Below are 20,446 nucleotides of genomic sequence, written 5' to 3'. Positions count from 1 at the left end.
GCCCACCGTCAGGGTGTTGAACACTTCAGAAGTTAAATGCATTTATTCTCAAGATACCTAGCAAGGTAGAGAAATACCTCAGTTTTTAAACACAGAACTGAGAAGCAGAAGTCACACACAACATCTGAGGAAGAATAACTCTCTTGTGAATCCTACCACCCAGCATCTCAGCAAAATGCCCTACTCCACTGCGCCGTCTACTCTGAACACTGAACTGTCTACTCTGACATTGAAGAGGATGTCGCTGGAAGCGTTCCATGAACTCCCATCAGATCACCTAAGGCTGTGCTGGACTCTGTCTCTCAGTGCTTTTAAAGAACGGGTTAGGGATGCAGGCACAGTTCAGGGATCGCTGATTCTTCCTTTGGGGCCATGGGCTGGATCAGATGACTTCTCAATGTTACTGCCAGCCCTATTTTCTATGAAGCTCTGGAACACAGCTGTCAAAACTCACCTGAGAGAGATTGCTGCCACAGGCATACTCCAAATTACTGAGATGGAACTGTAGTACTTTTTCTTCCAGCTCACTGAACTGGATACCAGACTCCTGAATAAATGCTTTATAGATCTCTTGTATTTTTTCTGTGAAAGAACATGTTTAAAATAAGAATATATCATGATTCGTCACAAGTCCTAGTGCATTTCAATATGCTATTCTCTGGATCACAAGATTTTCAAGTTTATTGCTAAGTTGCACTAAGATGTTTTTCTTCTCATAGGAAAAAAAAAAAAAACCCGCAAGATCTTTCCGGTGATAAAATACATCATTGTTTAGTCATAGGTTTCCCTAGTAAAATCTTCTTCTTCAAAAAGGAAGCATACATAACTTCAGGAAAAAAGAGAGGTTAAAATGATTTAAAAGAAAAAAAAAAAAAAGCAGCAGCACACTGTGCAACAGCACAGCTGGGCTAGCCAATTGAGACAGGAGAGAAATTAATTGTTTAGCTATCATCAATATACAGTTGAAGAAACACACTTCAAGATAATGGAGAATCCTTGCAAATAAATCCTGCTTAATTTTTACCAAAAACCAAAAGAGCTGAGAAATTTGATCCAGAGTTCACCAAAGAACGCAGGAGTTACTAATTCTGTCCTACAGAATCCACACTGAAAAATCTGGGAGGCAGACATTTCTGAGTGAGTTTATTTTTTGTTGTTGAATGCGCCTGCATGCTGTAAGTGTGGTGGGAGGTGTTACCAATGGAGATGGGACTATTCTTGCCAGCAGAAGGCTTTGATCAGGCTCTTTTTTAGACAGATTAGTCAAAAAGTGTAAGAGTTATGGCTAGCTATGGCCTGCTTCAGCAAGAATCAAGTCTTTTGAACTGTTAGTGCCACTAGTTATACTGAAAAAGCTACCTCATGAAAACAAGATACTATGTCAGAAGTCATATAGTATTATAAAAGCTTTCAAATTAGCCTTCCTTAAAAGTTACAAGTGACATTTTGGTACGTGTGTATACAATAGTCAATCTCCCTTTGTCCTCCACAGAGCCAGGTTATCACTGTTGGATTTAAGGTCAGATGTACAGCCATACACTTCTAAAAATGTCTGATGTAAAAGCCAATTTAACATAAAACTCTATGAATACAGCCAACATCTTCACTTTGCAATACATCTCCCACTTACCACCAAGAGGAACGTCTTGATGTTGGGTTTTATCTTTTCTCCACTCAGAGACGACATCTAGGATGGCATTGAAATGAAAGTCCATACGTTTATCAATAGTGGGATCTGTTATCCTTCCACCTTCCTGGATCAAGTCACATTTCTCCCCTAGTTTGTGCATTTTAATGCCAAGCTTAAGAAAAAGACATTTTATTGCATTTTAACTATAGAAAAACTACAGTGCTTAGCCTGCTCAAAGTTACTTAAAGTAAGGTGAATCCCTCAGATTTAACCGATGCCACTTAAAAAACATCCAGGACTTTAAATAATTAGTCAGATTAACTCAAACTTTTGTCCTCCTAGAACTGGAGTACCAACAACCCTTCTATCCATTAATTGTCCACAAACCGTTGTTCCCCACTCTTCCATCCTTTTCTTTATCGGGGATTCCCAGAAACCTCATCTCCAACTTTCCTATCAGGCCAAGGACTAGTACAGAGATGTTAGGTCTGGTAATCAAACACGATGAACCAGTCTCCTTCATTTCTACCTCACCTTATTCTCTAAATCACCATTGAAATCAGTTCTTTTCTACAACGTTCTGGTGCCGGATGCCCAAAGAGTTCTCTGCATTCAGGGACTGACAGGATGTTGATTGCCAGTTACCGCCAATTTCATTAACAATCAAGCAAAGAAAGAAATTATTTGGAATTAAACCTAGTATCTTGCTCTGCTTGTCCAACTTGTATTGAACGCACAACAGAGCTAAGTCAGAATAAAGATTCTCAGCCTAGAGAAAATAGCACAAATATAGCGCTAACTTCTTCCTAGGTCCTTGTTACTTAGGGTGCGCTCCAGGGTTTTGCACATATCCTCACATCTCTCTAGGCTGTTGGTCACCACTGCGGATCTCTTCTCAAGATACAGTTGTACTTTGAATGAAAGTTGACTTCAAATGACCACAAAGGGATGGACATGCAGTGTGGATTCAGAAGCCGTTGCTCTTCACCTCATACATAAAACATGATTTAAAAAAAAACAACCAAAAACCAAAAAAATTTCTTCATGACACTATAGAGCACTAAACAGTTAAAACAGCGTGGGCTGGATTTGCACGCCTCTCTGAACAAAATCCATACTCAAGTTCCACTTGGAGAAATTCAGCTTCCCGCTCCAAAAAAACGAAACCAAACCAACAAGCAAACAAAAAAAATCGAACCGCAGTGTGTTTGCATCAGTAGTTGTTACACATATTCATCTTAACTTGTGCGGAACTGAACTAGAAATACAGAGGCTGAGCAAATGCAAGTCTGTCAAAGAACTATATATTACAACAACATAGCAATAGCCTCCCACAGTAAAGCCTTTCTCAGCTCTAAGGAAGTCTGCCAGGGACGTTTTACATTACTTTCTCCAGAAAAGCGGAAAAAAGTGGTTTCCTCTGGTTCTGAAGCTGGAGCCACCTTGTTGTTCTTTACATAATGTGACCGAAACCATTCTATAGCCCTTCTCTGTCCCCAGCTGTTAGCAAAGATATAATAGCAACACAGAGCTTACTTACAATGCAGAACAGTGTTTTAATCATGTCATGAAAAAGGACTCCCACCCTTACCCAGCCACCCAAACCTGGCTTAAACGACAATTTTTCACTAGTGATAATGCATGACCACTGCAGGGAACCCACTTGCTCACACATTAGCGCCATTGGGTTGTTGACACATCCATTGACGATTTGTGCACCTCTTCCAACAGTGACTCCTTTGAATGTCTTATCGTCCCACACTCGGCCACCAATTCTGTCTTTAGCTTCTAAGACAATGACCTACGACGCAATGCAGCTTAGTAAATTGTAAGATTTGATTATGTTAAACATACCTGTTCAACTCCAGAGCAAAGGGGAAAACAAAACAAAAAAACCCCGAAGCAATCTAGCAGTGCTAGTGATCCTAACACTTTATTTTTGTTTGTGGATATAGTTAATTGATGCATTTAAATTGTCTTGTAAAGGTTACCCTTCGGGATATACACATATAAAATAACTGTTACTTTAAGAAACAACTCTAACAAAAATAAGCCTTCTTTTTAAAAAAGCTATTCAGGAAATCTTGAAACTGGAGTTTACGACATGCTACAGGCTATTAAACACAATGATCTGGGTGCAATGTCCATCTGAGGAAGTCCATATACCTTTTGAAGAAATTTATTCCTGGGGTATTCCAAGAGAACCCCATTCTTATGTATTTCCAACATTCATACCTACCTCCTTCAGCATCCAGTACTTGTCACAGATAGACATAGGATACTGGACTAGATGGATGTCTGACTGAATACATTTACCCTTACTTACTTATATTATCTTTTTATTTTTGGAGAAAGTCTTTTTAGAGAAACTCCATCTCTCCAGAACAGTAGAAAACAACGATGTGTATATATATAAAAAAATATATATTAATATAATATATATTTATGTATTTTTATATATTAAAAAAAAGGTTCTGCCAGTTAATATTTATGTATTTTACTGCAGGACAGCTTTCCACAGGACTTAATGTGCAAAAAGGCTGCACTGCAATTTGCTGTTTAGCAACCAAAGAATGAGATAATGGGGCTATAGGATTCAGGTTTTCATATAAATATATACATATATAAACATATAAATCCAGAAGGTCAGATGGTCATTCATTTCCTTAAACGTCAGCCCTGCAAACACTTCATGTTTAAAGAGTGGCATAGATTTTCATAAGAATATTCTAATGTGTAAAATTATGTCAACATGTAAATATTGTGAGATCACACTGTCAATGAATGATAAATATGAGAGAAAAGGGAAATACACGTGGTTTCCTTGGTTTTAATAAGCAACAAGTAAGTATAGTAAAGTGCACAAAGGAAAGAAAATTTCACCTCATTTAAACAGCCATCATCATCTACAGTCCCATTATTTGGACATGAATATCCATGTCTCCCCTATCTTCCCAACCCAAGTCTATGTAAAATATTCACTGCATGCTTTGTTGAATTTTAGAGACAAAAAAAAGCTGATTTTAAACAGCAGATTTACTCAAGAAAACTCCAGATTTTATAAATTAATTAGGATGCCCTACACATAAACATTTGTAACAAGAATGTAATTTTTTCATTTTGATGAAGAACACTTTCAAAGCAGAGGAAGTCTGATTTTTTAAGTAATGTACTCTAAAGTTTCTTACCTTAATTCCAAAGTTGTGCAGTTGTCGGGCCGCTGCTAATCCTGCTGCACCAGCCCCAACAATAATGACAGATTTCTAAAAAATAATAAAAGATTTAAATAAAAATAGTTAGAACTAAAATAAAAGTTATCAGTGCACACTTACTTTTCTTCTTGCTAAAGTTGAAAATACCTGTAGGTTTCAGAAATCTAGGCTCTCTTGTCCTTTAAAGGAATCAGTGGTAACTTTTAAAGATGCTAGTGCATTTAATATAGAGAAAAGATCAGTTGTAGCTTTGAAAATAGTTACAATTTTTAAGCACTTTAAAAGCAGATGTCTCATTTTCCTTTAACAGGAACAGCTGAGGCTATCAGTCAAGTAACAAAATCTAATTGAGGTTGTCAGACAAGAAACACACTTACCTTGTAATGATTTCAATCACAGATTGGGTTGACCAGTAAAAACTATTTCATGAATTAAAAACATATACAAATACACTTTAGATGTAATTTTACATAAATGGTTAGAATCACAGGTAATGAGCAAAAAATCCAGAACCAAAAAAATATGACACATGCCATGTAGTTTTGTAGCACTAATAACGTAGTGATTATTACAGCAACTTACGTTGTGGTATTCTTTAGGAAGAAGATACTGGTCAGGACTGACTGATAAAATCCCTGTATTAATTAGCCCTTTCCTTGTCATAAAATAAAGTATCCTCTCCATTTCCTGTACACAACGAATACGCACAAGCCCCCGAACAATGATATGATGGATACATTTTTGAGGGGTAAGAGCCTCCTGCAAAGGAGAAACAAAGAATAGAAAGTGCTGATTATCTAATATTCATTTTTTTTCGTGCACTTACATTATATTTAAACTATAAACCAGATGGTAAAAATTAATCGTGCATCAGGTTTCTGAGAGCATTTTAAAAGCAAGTTTTGTGGAAGTTTCTTGCTAGCCAGCTTTACACAGTAAGGTAACAATTTATTAAGATAGATTAACATGGAATAAAAGCAAATGAGCCTGCAAGATACTCTTGCAAACTCCATGGTGTGCTCCATTAGTACAGGAATGGTATTGAAATGCATCCTTGATTGCAAAATGAATCTACCTGGTGGCCGTGCTCACAATGACATTCCAGTAAAATCCATTCCAAAATGGCATTCCAAATAAAAAATAGATTAATATCCAGAAATTTCACATAAATACAGACTTCAGTGTCTGAAAGCTTCACTATGTGAAATTCCAGCAATTTCATTGAAGGCAGCGTCATAGAGTTAGCATAAGTAAAAAGACAATCACAAGTCCAACAGTCACATGAAAAAATCATAAAGCACCCACAAACACTGTTTAGAAATGTTCAAGCATCCCTTTAAAAGTTAATAGCTGGGCAGACTCAGTAGAATTTCAATACTTTTAAAACTTTTGTATTTTACTGCAAAAGAAGCTCCTAGGCATTAAAACTCAAAAAAAATCCCAACCCCAACAAAACCCAAAAAACCAGCCAATCTTAGAAGGTATTTTCAAAAGGATGGGAGCAATTTGTCTGTTGCATAAGGAGATGTCTAAGAAGAGAGTCCACATCCCCCAAAAGCAGCTATTATTTGTAAACAAATAAATTAACTATTAGCATCTCTTACCTTGCAGTTTGTGTACCACAGAGCCAAAATCAGGTTTCTCAAAGCCAAGTACATGGTAGGGTCTCGTGAATATTCTGGGAACTCATAGAGCTCATCCAGTTCCATGACATCTGGCCTCACACAAAGTGCTTTCCCACATTCATTGGGCTGGTAAAAAGGCTGGAAATACTTGTTCATGCCTGCAACTGAATAAAGACACACCGAGAACTAGTCATATTCCATCGTATCTTCATCGCATCCTTTTCCCTCTAAGACGATCCATTCACCTCGCACAGATAAACAAGTAACGAAGCTTTCCATCCTCTAGCCACCTTCAGAATGATTTCATTTATACTGCTCTCCCCTCTCCTACCCTCTAGGCTGTGCAGTACTAATTATTGTCCTGCTACCTGATGGGTACATCTCGGACCGATGAGAGCCTAAGTTTTGTCAGAGAAACAGTATGTGCCCTTGGGTGCCACGATGAGTCCAACAAGGAACAGGGTCTAAACTCAAGCCTGAGGTCTAGCATCACTGTGCAGGCTCATGCAGTCCTCCGAACCCCTTTCATCTTCAACTCCCAATACTGCCCAGAGTGGGTAGTAACTAAAAGTAATCGTCTTCCATGTACAGTATTGGTAGCGCTGTGTAATGAAGTTTTCTGTTTGTTAAGCAGATAAATGTCTGTTGAATAGATGAACAGATTTATTTTCAGCACCTAGGGAGAGCAAACCCTGCTAAGATGACACAGAAGCTGAACTTTCCTCAAAGCACTTTCTCTGAGATGATTATGGGAATCCTGAATTACCTTTCTCCATACCTGACCCATTCTGGAGATCCGCACTCCCGGCTGTCAGTCTCAGAGCTGTCATTAGCAAAAAAATTAACCTAAACAGAATCTGAGTGCCTTAAGAAATCAAATCCTCTTCTCCAAAGCCCCAGAGATCCACAGTATCAAAACTATCAGAATCATGTTTTGTTTTGATAAATCTTCATTTCCTTAAGAACGCAGACAATCTGTAAGTACCCGCATGTTAATTTCCCATTTCTATAAACACATGATAGGTGGTAAACAAAAAGCCTATGCAGTCTGTGCTTACTCCCTAAAGAAATGCCATACAAAATGTATTACCTTTATCTTACAAACGAGTAAATTGCATCAAAGAAGTACAGAGGCAGTCACACAGAGAGTGTGTATTAGTGCTGAGAACAGAACCGGTATTTCTGAATCAGGAGCATTATGTGCCTTATAATCTCAGTTATAAGACAAAATTTATCACACCTATTTAAGCAACAGAGCCCTGCAGATGGCCCTTACCAGTCAAATTAGGCACGCTCTTTAAGTGCTCTAACTTCACAAGGTTGGATTCACCAGGTAACCGATTAGTGCTGGTACAGGATGGACTCATGCCCACGCAGTCTGGATAATATGCAGCTAGAAAGGGAGCTGCCACACTGTCTTTCAGCAAAGGAGGGAGTATGAGCATGGAGTACCACCAATGGTCTGAAACTTCAGCCACTCTCTGGCCAAGCGGAGAAGTGAAGGAAAGAGGGGAGAAGAGAACACGTCAGTACTTTGGAAACGGTGGAAAATGAACCAATTCCCCCCCCCCTCCAAACTGAGACCAAAAAGCACTAGCAGTACCAATCTCAGAATTGCAAGTCATAAAGACATTTTCTCTCCCTCTTTCCCCTTCCTCAGCCTGACACAGAAAACCTGTAGCATTAATCCCTTCCTCAGAAATGGAGCTGAAACTTCACAAACTCCACACCCACGTGGAAAGCAAACAGATGAGACATGCCATGACAACACATCTATGCCTTATCAGGCCCTTTGTAGAACATTTACAGTCATTTATGCATCCAGAAATCTGAACTTAGAGAAGTCTACACTAACTGATCCATTTAATTTAGATGCTGCTATCCCCATCAAAGACCTTCTAAAACCCTAACAAACACTAATGATTCAGCCTGAATTTACAGATCAAACATGCATTAAGGAAACAAAACCACAAAGCTTCTCCAAGAGCCAACAATAAGCTTGAACATGTTTCCTGGGATAGAGGTACCTCAGGTACACTTGTCAACACTGGCTTATTGAACATCAGATCATACTAAATCTGAAATGCAGGGTTACATGATCATAAACCCATTGAAACACCAACACACATCAAGTCTAGTTTTGTATTATGAGGGAGAGGAGAGAGAAAATATGTTTTGATGTTCTCTCACAGTCTTCAAAAAGAGGAGACTAGCTTGACTAAAGATAGAAACCAGCGGAAAGACAGGGAAAATTTAGGATGGGGAATTTTATTTGAAAGCCCGCAACTGAATACTGTTTTGCCTGATCAAAAATGAGAATTAGGAGTAAACCTTGAATCACAGGCCACAACTCAAAGACACCACGAACCACCTGAAAGCTAACTGGTATGGTAAGGGAAAAAGAGGAAAAAGATGAGAAAGTAGAAGGCCCTAGGCTCTGTTGCAAATAGTGTCTGACAGTTTCCTGAGCAAAATGCATAAATACCGCCATAATTGGCCAAAGGACCAAGAAAATGAAAGAAATATGCCGTGCTTTAAGATTGCTTTCATATTCTAGGACAAATGAGGAGGAACAGCCACTACTCACCAAGTCCTCAGGCATGGAACACTGGTCTGAGCCCTCAGTCTGAAAGAAAAGTGAATGGTATGAGAGCTATTCTTAAGCTGTACAACAAAAATTAAATATAAAACAAAGTAATTTGTCCATGGCACAGTTCTTTAAACTTAAAAAACAAACCAAAAATGTGTTAGTGTTAGCCTTCTGTAGCAGAGATGATTATGTTAGTAAAAATAAAGAGTAGAGAAATGCATAGTTAAAAAACACAACACACCATAAAGCAAAAACACCCCAGAAAATGTTTCTCATTTGTTAAGTTAGTTTCTACTGATCAGACATTAAAATATACATTCTATTCCAGGAAATGGAGTGGAACACTGAAACAAACAAATGGGGGGGGGCGGGGTGTAGGGGGAAAGAGGAATTTTATAGAAAAATTGTGGAAATATCCCACATTTTCCAGAGAGACTCTTCCAGTCTAGATTATTAAAAAATGTTTATCATTTATTTTAAGAGTATCTTTATCACAAAGTTTCAAGATTAAATGCTGACCCTTCTGATTTGCATATGGTCAGTATTTTCATGTTATGTTTTTAACTGTATAGGTTCTATGGCATTATAAGGACTCTTTCAAACTTCAGGGGTTATCTTCATGCCAAAGCTGAAAGTTTTCATGTAAAGTCCCATGACAGACTTGCTAGAAATTAATAAAAGCTTATTGAGCTTTTCAAATGCTTTCCTCAATAACGAAGTATGGCCCAACAAAACCAAAATAAACATTTTGGTGTACGTCTATTTTGTACACGCTGATAAGCTTTCCATAGCTTCAGAATGAAGGATTTTACAATTGACTGTGCAGACAAAGATATTCCAGATACTTCTTTCTTGACACTGCCACTCGGGAAACAAAAAGTCCAAACAGCACGTAGGTCTGCCACTGTGCAGCTCTCCAGGCCATCAGACAATCATTTTGTCATTAGAAACATTAAGCAGCAAACAAGAAGAAATTAATGGCTACAAACAACAAACATCAACTTGTTGTTAGTTTCAATATGAGCAAAACTCTTCTGTGTTACCTTGGTGGAATTGTTCAGTTTCATACCACATCTGTAGGTTTTTGCTATTTGTGGTGTCAGCTGGATTTCCTTTGTCAGCTGACGCCATTTACCACAGTCTGGCTTTGTGCACTGCACCTACAAGTCAAAAAACAAACATGTTTTTACTTGTTGCTGTCTGATTACAGATAAGATTAATGAAGCATAACTAACCAATTAGAAAGCAGGGATATGTGAGGAAGTTGTCATACTTGTTAAATTCATTATCAGGTAATCCTCAGGTCATAAGTAAGACATTTGGTATACAGAAACCTTGCGTCCTTCTCCTGTCAGACTGAATTTCTCCACAGAACCTAACTCCAAAATTAATTCAACACCCAGTTGCTGTGGTCTTCAGTGGCTTTTGCAAGCATTACTGCAAAAACACATTGTTCATCACTTCCAAAAAAAACCCCCCAAAAAACCCCAAAATCAAACCACCACCACCACCAAACTTCCTTCCATTCCAGTCTCTCTTCTTCTGCTCTCTTTACCAGGCAAATACAAAAATCTGTTTTCGAAGTCTTTCACACTCATACTTTCCTATAGCTGGCACGCTCCCTTTACCCCGCCAAGTCTTATTCTACCTGAACATCACACATCTTAGCTGCTACTTCACTGAAAGGCAACGAAGGTTGTTCTTTGTGGGGTGTGCAGAAGGTCTCCAACAATGGAGGAGCTGATCAGAACTACTATCTCGAGCTTTTCCACAGTCCTCTAATACTAGTCCCCCACCACCACCCTCAGCTGACCTGCTGCTTGAACATACAATATCAGAAACTCACATCAGAACATCACATTGAAATATACCCTATTAAATGAATCACCCTCCACCTTACCCAGTAAGGAAGTTGTTGATCAGCCATGAAGGCTTTTGGACTGGGCTCACTTTTACCATTACTTGTCCAAATCCTTTTCCAGGCAGTATATTTCTCATAACCATCTTTATGGCTAAGAAGAAAGAGAAAACAGCAAGCAGTCAGAAAATTGAGTATCTAGTTCATTTCAAGGAACAGCAGTTATTCTAAAATTAAACATTTCATGTAAGGACAGAGAAATAAGGCTGTAGAGAGTCCTGTATTTTTCCTATTAAAAAAGGAGAAAGTCATGGTTCTTACGATAGCAATAGATTTCATCCTGACCCCTATGTCCTCTTGATCATGAGCAAACTTCCCAGTATCTAAGGCCTGGACTGAGTCACAGGTACTGCTGAGCAAATAAGCACCCAAAAGTCTTAGCAGAGCTGGACTCAACTCCCACTCAAATGGGAAGGAGCTTGGAGCTGAAAGCACTCTGTGACCTGACCGGAGTCTTCACTCCGGTCACTGAACCACAAGAGTTAAATTTGCTGACTGATTTGATGTTACAGAGAGGAGAGGTCTCCTGAACTCACATTGTAAAGTCAATTTGCTTTATAAAGGAAAATAGATTTACTTAAAACTGTTCTCATAATTTAAAATTGTCTGATGTTGTTTTAAAAAAGACAAAAACTTCAGAATAACTGTACACACAAAGCAGCCTGCCTACAGTAACCAGTTTTGTTCACACTGCTATGTTTAAGTTGATGATTAGTCCATACAACGCCTGCAGTTTAAGCACCAATATCTAAGCCTCACTTTGAACAAAGCAAGCACAGAGGACAAGTCTTTGCATTATGTTATGATGTTTCAACAGTTTTAACGTCTGCCATATTCTATTAAGCACTGAAAAGGCACAACCTTAATTGGCAAATCTACCTTCGGTAATAGTGGTCAAAACATTCATTGCAGAAGTGTTCCCCACAGGAAAGATGATACCATCTAGACGTATACCCATTTTTAGCACATCTGTAACGCAGGAGACATAGAAATAGTTTTACGATACATTTAGAAAAAAATCTTTTTGTTGACAGTAGCACATTCTAGAACGTGAACAAAATATTCAGGACAAGCCAGGGCTTTATGTTCCATTCATGAAGGCTGACTTGCACAAGGCACTACAGTCATACAAATAACAGTAAGATCATTTCAATTGTCTCAAACATTTCCAGTTTCCAAACTAAGCAACACCAGATGCAAAGGAGGCAAAATGTACACAATGTGCAGTTTTATAGTTGGTCTGGCTTCCAGCAACCTCCCGCTAACAATGGTCAACTGAGCCTGTCTTTAGTACCCTTTAAGCAGACGTTTCCTGAACATGAAATACGTTTGCTCTTACAATATGTGCTGTGACACACTAAGCGTTTTGCAAATGTGTAAGAAGCCAAAGTCCCTCTCCACAGGAACTTACAGTTCCTTTGCTTTGTTCCATTTTGTTCTGGTATTAGTGCAGGGGTGGGAGGGATCATTTAAATTAGTATTTTTCTTGTACGTGTGATCAATTGAGTCATAAATCATTACAACAGCCTGTCCCCAGAACAACTGACAAAACTATAAAGGCAAATCTGAACACAAAACAGATGTTGCCTATTTTTTTCACGTGACCGAGTTGGCTGCGATTTTAACCCAATGAGAGAAAACCCCGAGGAAGCAGTTACACATTCTGGGCATTTATTCTTTATTACTCTCAGAAAGAAATATCCACTAGCAAAGATATTTATCAGACAAAGCAATTGCTCTTCACTTAGAAAACTCTCATTAAACTCAATGAAATGGTTCAAGATCAATGCACGAGGTAAAAAGCACGAGGTAAAAAGCAGTGGCCTAAGCTACTAACTGAAATAGCCATGAAATGATCTCATCTCAAATAAATAATGTTGAAAGTATGTACTTGGGGGGTGGGAGGGGTGGAAATCAAAATATTAAAATAACAATTCAAAAAGATGACTAAGCAGTATCTATTGTTTCCTAAATAAAAAAAAAGGTAGTATCACCAGTGCGGATCTCTCAGGTGCTCATTTCCCGTACAAGTCTCTTATGCAACTGCAAAAACACTTGGCTTTCCTCTGACAACATCCAGAATACATTGACCTTCTGCCACCAAAGAACAATCCACACAGATAACTAAATGAAGCATGGAATTATTTTATATCATTGGAAAATAAAGAAAACAAGGGAAGTTTGTCTCAATTAACCAGAGAGGGAGGAATGCTAGATCGTTACAGTCTGCCTACTGCATAATGAGGTCTAACGTGTTGCTTATTACAGACAGACCTTGCCAGTATCATGCATTCAGTACCACCAGGGCCAGAATGCAAAAGGACTTGTACAAGTACACAGAAAGCCAGGAGCAACTCGAGAACAAAGAGTTCAAATAAGTACGACTGTCTCCCAAGACCTAAAATTTCAAGGCCAGAAATCTCACCTCGGACTGCAAAGCATTCCAACGAAAGAGTGATAAAGACTTTCTGCAGTAAATGACAGTTTCATTTTCCATCTTGAAAGCGAGTTTAGCTTCCTCAGGTTACACTAATACGCTTTCAGTTCCACAGAAGCAAAGCGTGTTCCAGAAGACACCATTAATAACATAAATAAGCATATTCTAAAGATATTCTATATCTGAATTAGCAACTTGCACAGCAGAAAGTTATCCACAACAGGAATAACTTGTGACATTTTCCTGGCATCTTAAGACTCATATTAGTACCTTTTGATTGTCCCTCTACAATTAGAAATGAAGAGGGTTTTCAGAATGTAGTTAGGATCCTATACTTCAGCTGCAAGTTTAGAAAAGTCCGTGGAAAATGCAAATAAAAAGAAACAAACCTTTCAGCTGCACTGGCAAAGCAAACGGGACATGTTGCAGTGCATCCAGCTTTTTCACACTTTCTGTATTTCTTCTCTGACGCTTCATCATCATCATCTGCTGCTTCAGCCGCTTTCTTTTTCACCTAATAAAGACTAGCTGAAATCTGACTAGAAATAACACAAATGCATCTTCTACGAAATGGCATTCAGACAGTTTTGCAGCTCGTGGGTAGCATCAAATGGTTAAAATGGTACTAATGAAAATTTTTCTATCCATTGTGAAATAGCTGCAGCACGAAACAGCTGCCAAAGTAGGTCAGTTTTTCTACAAAAAAAAAACCCAACAGTAAGGCTGGAAATATCATTTAAAGCTAAAAATGTCTTGCCTTAGTCTAACTGATGCCACTGAAGAACCTATAAGCAAGGCTTCCAGTTTAAATCATATTTTAAGCTCCATCACATGCTAATGAGTCAAGCCTCATGCGTTCATTCTATTTCTCCTTCAGAAAAAGAAAATCTCTTCTTCGCATACTTATTGATAGTAATTAGTGGCAATCTTGTCTGCGCCTTAAAATATGAGGGCAGGCTTGGGGCTTTTTTTGGACTCCAGATACAAAGCTGTATACCAAACGTCTCTTCTGGGCCTTAAAGGTACTGTGTGTTGTGTTGTTTTAGGCCTCCGTCTGGATGGGCAGACAGCTTTGGCTGGCTGTACAGAAAGCCGTGACTGTATTTTTAACAGCAAGTATTTACAGGTTATATTGAACATTTGTCTTTTCTGAATGTTGTTCACAAATGAGACACTTCACCTACTTATTCACAGAATTAACTAATTCTCCCTCTCTCTGGATAAGTACTCTAAGTCCTAACTTATCCACAATGAAGCCCGCTTTCTTTATAAACGTCAACAGAAAATAAAAAATACTAGAGTATGAACCCATCTGTTTTTAAATTATTATAAATACCTGTCTTCCAGAACTCCTCAGAGGAAGGTTGTCTGGAGACTGGTCTGAAGAACATGCCTTTTTTTTCGTTCGTACCCTTCCAGTTGACATTGTATTATTAGATCTGCAAAAAAAAGGTAGACAGCAGTTAAGAAAAAAAAAAATTAAATTGCTTGATTTTGCAGAGCTGTATAATCACCTGGGCAGTACAGCCACTCATGATACTACTTTTGTCAGTTACCTAGGTAAAAATCTGTTTAGCTTGGCTATTAATTCAGGAGGAAAATGAGAATGAAGCATTACGGGAAAGGAACAATACTACTATTTTAAACTACATTCGGAGTTAAGATTAGATCCTTGAGTACATCTTGACAGGCTGTTCCAGATCAGCATACCCTGGATTTCAATAATCTGATTTGCATTACGTGAAGACCTGGACTGGAATTTGGGTTGGCAAAGCGAACAGACACGGGCTCATAACGCAAGCATTGAAATACCGCTCTGAGTAACGCTCGTCCTGCTAAGGACTGATTTATTGGTAGCAAGAGATTTGCACTGTAAAGCACTTTTCCAAACAGCGTACTGAAGAGATGTTTAATATCAGGTGAACAACCAGTTCGAAGACTTGCACGCCCTCCTACGAAAGTACATCAGAATTTGAAGTCTAAACTGCAGTTGCACTGCAATTATAGGTGATCAGAATATGACAAACTTTGTTGTTAAGCATACCATAGGAGAAAAGATTTACAACACAAGAGAGCTCTATAGCTGTCCGACTACATTGGTGGGAACACGGGAAAGACCACAGTTTATCATGTAAGCTAGAAAGCGTGGAACGTGAGAAAGTATGCCACAGAAATATGAAAGCATATTTAAAATGGTATTATCAAAGGCATTCTTTTCACAGGGAGTAAAACACAAATAAATAGAGCCTAGAGGAAGAATTAAATCTAAACGTGCTCCACCACATACAGAAAGGAAGTGGAAATAAAACCCTTATACTACAGCACTGCATCATGAATGTTATCTTGTTGTGGTAGGGATCAGTGTGTAATTGTATTTTTTTATATATATATATATTTGAGACTTCTTAATTCTCTCTGTTCCAGGCTGCATCTTCCTTGTTCAAGCTGACAGTGATGGACATGGTAGCAGTAGCTTCGTTCAGCTAAAAGTAAAGGTAACAGGAGGAGAGAATGGGCATTTTTACGAAGTTTCAAACTGATCTGATGCAAATCAAGTAAACTGGTGCTTTATTCTCCTCTTGAGATAGAAGAAATTGATTTGGGAGGGGAAGGGAAATCACATGATGATATCCACAGAAGTGAAAAATTAGTTCAGAAAATCCAGTACAAAAATAACTTCTTTTTTTATGCACACACCCCCAATCATAACTAATTAGAGGGAGAAAAAAAAGAATTTAAGTCAATCTTTATTATCTAAAAAAAAAAAAAAAAAAAAAAATCACTCCACCGTAACTTACCACTGTATGGGGGTGGATGAGGTTGGAGACTAGAGAAAGGAAAACCAACCAGTTTCATTTACATGAGATTTCCCTAGACTACCGCATAACGCCCCAGGAAATGGCGGCTTTTTCCCCCCAGGAGCTTTCCTTCTGTATCAGTGGCAGAACAGTCTCTCTCTGTATCACCTCAGCTTCTGACGCCAGATAATTGTTCCTACATGCTGTTGCCTTTACAGTCGGAGGCCATGGGCTACCTTGGCACTGAGCAATGCACCAGGCGACTCATTTTGGTGAGGACCAGGTGATCCCCGCCCGCTGCTGCAAGGCCCTTCATCCAGGGAGGTAAGGGGAGGTGCAGCTGTGTCATTGCGTATACGGGGTTAGGAAACGAAAAGGCAGCAGTTATCATTCACTCAGAAGTTTGGTAAAAATATGTAAGATTCAGAGAGGCCTCCGGTTTTGAAGGGCGGAGAGCGAGAGGTGCATCATACGCTGTCCCATTCTGCAACGCTTCATCCGTCTGTAACCCGTGGCCTACGTGGGAAAGCTGTGCGGGGTTCACCTGTACAGCCGACAGCAAGTTTGTCGGGGGGGGGGAGAAACCACACACACACACACACACACACACACACACACACACTGACACAGGGAGAGGAAAGGAGAGCAGCCAGAGAAACGAGGGGAGGTGGGACCACGCACACCTCCAAAGCTGGCCCTGGAGCCCAGGGCCGGCGCCCCGCCGGCCGAGGCTGACAGCCGCCCGCCCCCGCAGCCGCGGGGACGCGCAGTCCCCGGGCCCGTGCCCAGCGGGGGCCGCGGCTGTGACAGCTGGCGGCCGGGGTCGCCGGGAGCGGGGTCCCCCGGGGAGCGGGGCTCCCGGAGGGGAGGTCACCGGAGGGGAGTCGGGGGGGCCCCGGGGGGAGGTCCCGGGGGTGCCCGCCCGGCCGGCGGCCGGCGGCGGGGGGAAGCGCGGCGGAGGCGCCTGGCACTCACCTCGGGGCCGGGTCACTCGGGGGCCGGAGACCACATTCACGCGTGTCCGCGCCGCCTCCTGCTAGAGCTGCAGCGGGGAGAAAAGGGAGGAGAAGGGGGAAGGAAGGGAGGAAGGGAGAGAGAAGGGGGAAGGAAGGGAGAGGCGGGGAGGTGAGGAGGGGGGCAGCGCTCGCACCTGCCCCGCCGGGCGGGGAGGGGGGCAGGCGTCCCCCGGCGGGCGCTGCAGCCGGGGGAAAGGGGTCACTCACCGCCGCCGCCATCCCCACCACCGCCGCCACCCTCCTCCTCCTCCTCCTCCTCCTCCCCTTCCCCGGTGCCGTGCACCCTCAGCCCGCCTCCTCCTGCCGCCGCTTCCGCTCTCCGCGGTGCGTAGCGAGGGGGAGGGCGGGGAGGCACCGCCCCGGCCCCGCAGCCCCGGCCCCGCGGCCCCCCGCTGCCACGCAGGTACCCGCCACCGCTGCCGCCCGGGCGGGGGGCGGCCAGGGGGTTGCCGAGCCCCGCCGGGTCCTGCCGGGCCCCCTTCGCCCCGAGCCGCTCCTCGCCCCCGCGGTCTGCCCCCGGGTTTCAGGCGAGAGAGAGAGGCGTCGGCATCTACCTGCTTGCTTACCGGCCCCGGGCCTGGGCCCGCGTCTCCCCACCGTTACCCCCCGTCCCCCCGGGCAGCCTCCGGGCGGCTTCCCGGTGCGTGCGAGACGGGAGGTGACCGGCGTTTGCGTGGTGCTTAACCGGGTGCGATCGAGCAGGCTTCACTCCGGGGGGGGGGGGAAGTCTAGCCGAAGCCATCGGTAGCAAGAGTATGCTCTATCACGTTCAGTCCAGCTACACTTAAATAGTCGCCAAATTATAATCTCTTAAACTGTACTGAATTTTTATTTGATTGTAGAAAGGAAGAGCCAGTTCCAGACTATTCTTTGGGTGGGGGTAATTTTTCTCTCTTTTTCTCGCAGCTGCTAGCACTCCCCGGGGACGATGAACCGCTCAGCAGAGGCTTCCGGGGGCCCGGCAGGCGCCGATATCGGGTCACAGAAAGACAGAGTGGTGACTGAGGAGGAATGGCTGCAAAAATGGGAAATGGGCAACATCGGGTTCCACAAGGAACAAGGGCATCCGTATGTTACTTCGCTTTTCTGCCTAAGCTGTTTAAAGAAACGCTGTGAGATGAATTACTTGACTCGTTCAAAAAACTCTTAACAGAAAATGGAGCATTTGCAAAAGGAAAATTATTTTACACAGCTTGAAAGTAAAATAAATATGAATATTTTTGTGACCTACATTTGTCAAAAAAGGGCAGAGAAAAGAAAGGAATGCATTGAATTTAGAACTTCTACTCTTAAATCAGTTTTTAAACTATAAAGTTTGGGTAGCTTGACTAAGAATCTTAAATTTTCTGATGCAGAAGCTCTGCGTTGCTTTTTGTAAGTTATGAAACTGGGGCCTAAAACAATATGCAGAGAGCATTGGAGCAATTACTGTGCACTGGAAGACGGGGACCTAAGAGAGCAAACCTGATTATATAGTCTTGCAACCAATGACAGTTACGTTTAAGACGTATGTAGGTGATTTGATTGATATAGAAGTTTAATAATCATTCTATTTAAGTTGTCTATCGTTGCCCTCTTAGAGGTGGGTTGGTTTGTTTACTTGAAAAACAGAAAACAGAACAAAGAGAAATGTGTTCCTTTAACAGAAATTGAATTTACTTTCTAAGTAAATGGAAAGTGAATGGTTTTATTTTATGTTTTTATTTCTAATAGTATGAAGCAGGTTGAACTAAGAATCTATGTTCCATCATGGAATTTGTGCGTTACCTGGCATAGCGCGTAGCACTTGGCTTTTAATGTGCCAGTGCGAATACTCTCAGTGTTAAGTAAAACATGTCTGTTCTTCTGCAGGCTCCTACGGAAGTATCTGGATGTTCTTTTAAATGGCAGGAGTGGACTGAGAATATTTTTCCCACTTTGTGGTAAAGCAGTAGAGATGAAATGGTAAAGCACGGATTATAAGAGCAAAAATCTTATTTGATGTGGGGAGGGAGAGAGAAGGGGAATTCCCAACCTTATATTGGCCAATGGGAATGTGCCGCATCTCCGCTGGTGGGAAAGCAGCGTCACTGGAGGCTGAAGGGAGGAGGAAGCTTGGTTTCATTTGCTGGCATTTTGTATAGTAGCATAAATGGGACGGATGAGGACTAACCTGAAAGTCCTCCTGATTGTCCCAGGTTCAGCTTGAGGAATGCTGAATTTGTGATGGACAGAGTGACTGAAGCTATGCCCTTACTACTGCTTCTTTTGGTGGCAATGCCAGCTTAAATCGCCTGCAATGAGGTCGGTTGTGCCAGAGCATGTTTTCATGGGACCCTTAACTGGGAAGTTAAGTGGTTTGAGCTAAATATAACTTCCTCTTTTTTAAATTTATTATTTTACTTTTACTTTTTTGGCTGGGTTATATTTATAACTAGGGGCTATGTAAGCCAGCGTTTTTTCTTGGAGGGAGGGGACACAAACGAAAAAAAACCAGGATTGAACTGCATCCTCAAGGCATCAGGTTAGTCCCAGTTATCAGGTTTTATCGTAGTAACTACTTACTAGGCTGACGGCAGGCGCTGATGCATGTGGCTGTTGCGCTGAGCTGCAGCAGTGAAGAGGTTACCGCACCCTGCTGCCTTCATGAGAGCCGAATATTACTGCCAAGCCGCGGAGGCAGCTGGGTGGACAGCATGCCGCAGCCGCTGCAGTTCAGAGCAGAACATATTTCTGTAAACCAAAATGGACAGTTTCTCTGTGCAAGCACCTTTGTTTTCGTTGAGTTCATAGAAATAAATGAATAATCCATTTAATCTAAATAAAACCTGTAAGTCCTCATCAGCTGTGTATGCCAAGTGGTGCTAATGTAAGCTCAGATCATGGAGGGAGGGTATTCAATAAAATGTGAACGCTCCAGAAAGTCAGGATTAGACATGCCAGCGCATCCTAAACCCAGGGTTTCCCCAATGAATAAATGCTGCATGGGAGATACACATTTGGCAATGGCCCAACCTGTGGGCCTCACGTAAACTTCGGACCTCTCTCTGCTGTGTGCAGGCTGGCGGACATGGGACATAGTGTTGTTGGTGTGGAAGTCAGCGAGCAAGCACTAAAGGAATTCTTTGCAGAACACGGTCTGTCTTATTGCGAGGAGCCAGTCCCAGAGATTTCAGGAGCAAAAAAGTTGCAGGTATGTTTCCTGCATTGTCGAATGATCTGGTGTGGTTAATCATGCAAT

The 20,446-nt window shown here is 41.4% G+C and overlaps 2 protein-coding genes across 8 annotated transcripts in view; one reads left to right on the top strand and one right to left on the bottom strand.

Moving 5' to 3' along the window:
- Positions 1 to 20,239, bottom strand: part of KDM1B (lysine demethylase 1B) — a 31,054-nt gene extending 10,815 nt beyond the window's left edge. The window contains exons 1-15 of one of the 5 annotated variants that reach the window (XM_087764502.1): positions 19,771 to 20,239; positions 17,186 to 17,252; positions 14,749 to 14,851; positions 13,802 to 13,926; positions 11,855 to 11,944; positions 10,958 to 11,069; positions 10,101 to 10,217; positions 9,055 to 9,093; positions 7,744 to 7,948; positions 6,447 to 6,631; positions 5,425 to 5,601; positions 4,819 to 4,893; positions 3,294 to 3,431; positions 1,631 to 1,802; positions 455 to 582 (exon numbers count right to left, since the gene is read on the bottom strand). In XM_087764502.1, coding sequence (XP_087620628.1) covers positions 455 to 582; positions 1,631 to 1,802; positions 3,294 to 3,431; positions 4,819 to 4,893; positions 5,425 to 5,601; positions 6,447 to 6,631; positions 7,744 to 7,948; positions 9,055 to 9,093; positions 10,101 to 10,217; positions 10,958 to 11,069; positions 11,855 to 11,944; positions 13,802 to 13,926; positions 14,749 to 14,838 — 1,653 coding nt within the window. In that variant the 5' untranslated portion in view covers positions 14,839 to 14,851; positions 17,186 to 17,252; positions 19,771 to 20,239. Of the gene's footprint in view, positions 1 to 454; positions 583 to 1,630; positions 1,803 to 3,293; positions 3,432 to 4,818; positions 4,894 to 5,424; positions 5,602 to 6,446; positions 6,632 to 7,743; positions 7,949 to 9,054; positions 9,094 to 10,100; positions 10,218 to 10,957; positions 11,070 to 11,854; positions 11,945 to 13,801; positions 13,927 to 14,748; positions 14,852 to 16,446; positions 16,575 to 17,185; positions 17,253 to 17,433; positions 17,524 to 17,780; positions 17,836 to 19,770 lie in introns of those variants that run through there. The other 4 variants (XM_087764509.1, XM_087764519.1, XM_087764528.1 and 1 more) reach the window with 4 other exon arrangements.
- Positions 1 to 20,446, top strand: part of TPMT (thiopurine S-methyltransferase) — a 39,678-nt gene that overhangs the window by 14,409 nt on the left and 4,823 nt on the right. Inside the window, exons 3-7 of one of the 3 annotated variants that reach the window (XM_087764606.1) lie at positions 15,837 to 15,907; positions 16,429 to 16,534; positions 18,133 to 18,294; positions 19,078 to 19,170; positions 20,266 to 20,398. In XM_087764606.1, the coding sequence (XP_087620732.1) occupies positions 18,155 to 18,294; positions 19,078 to 19,170; positions 20,266 to 20,398 (366 nt within the window). In that variant the 5' untranslated portion in view covers positions 15,837 to 15,907; positions 16,429 to 16,534; positions 18,133 to 18,154. The other 2 variants (XM_087764592.1, XM_087764598.1) reach the window with 2 other exon arrangements.

This window comes from Nipponia nippon, unplaced genomic scaffold (assembly GCF_047370975.1).
Source record: "Nipponia nippon isolate SJK-2023a ecotype South Korea unplaced genomic scaffold, ASM4737097v1 scaffold_1, whole genome shotgun sequence".
In the NCBI taxonomy this organism is placed as follows: domain Eukaryota; kingdom Metazoa; phylum Chordata; class Aves; order Pelecaniformes; family Threskiornithidae; genus Nipponia; species Nipponia nippon.
This window is presented reverse-complemented; position numbering and strand designations above follow the sequence as displayed.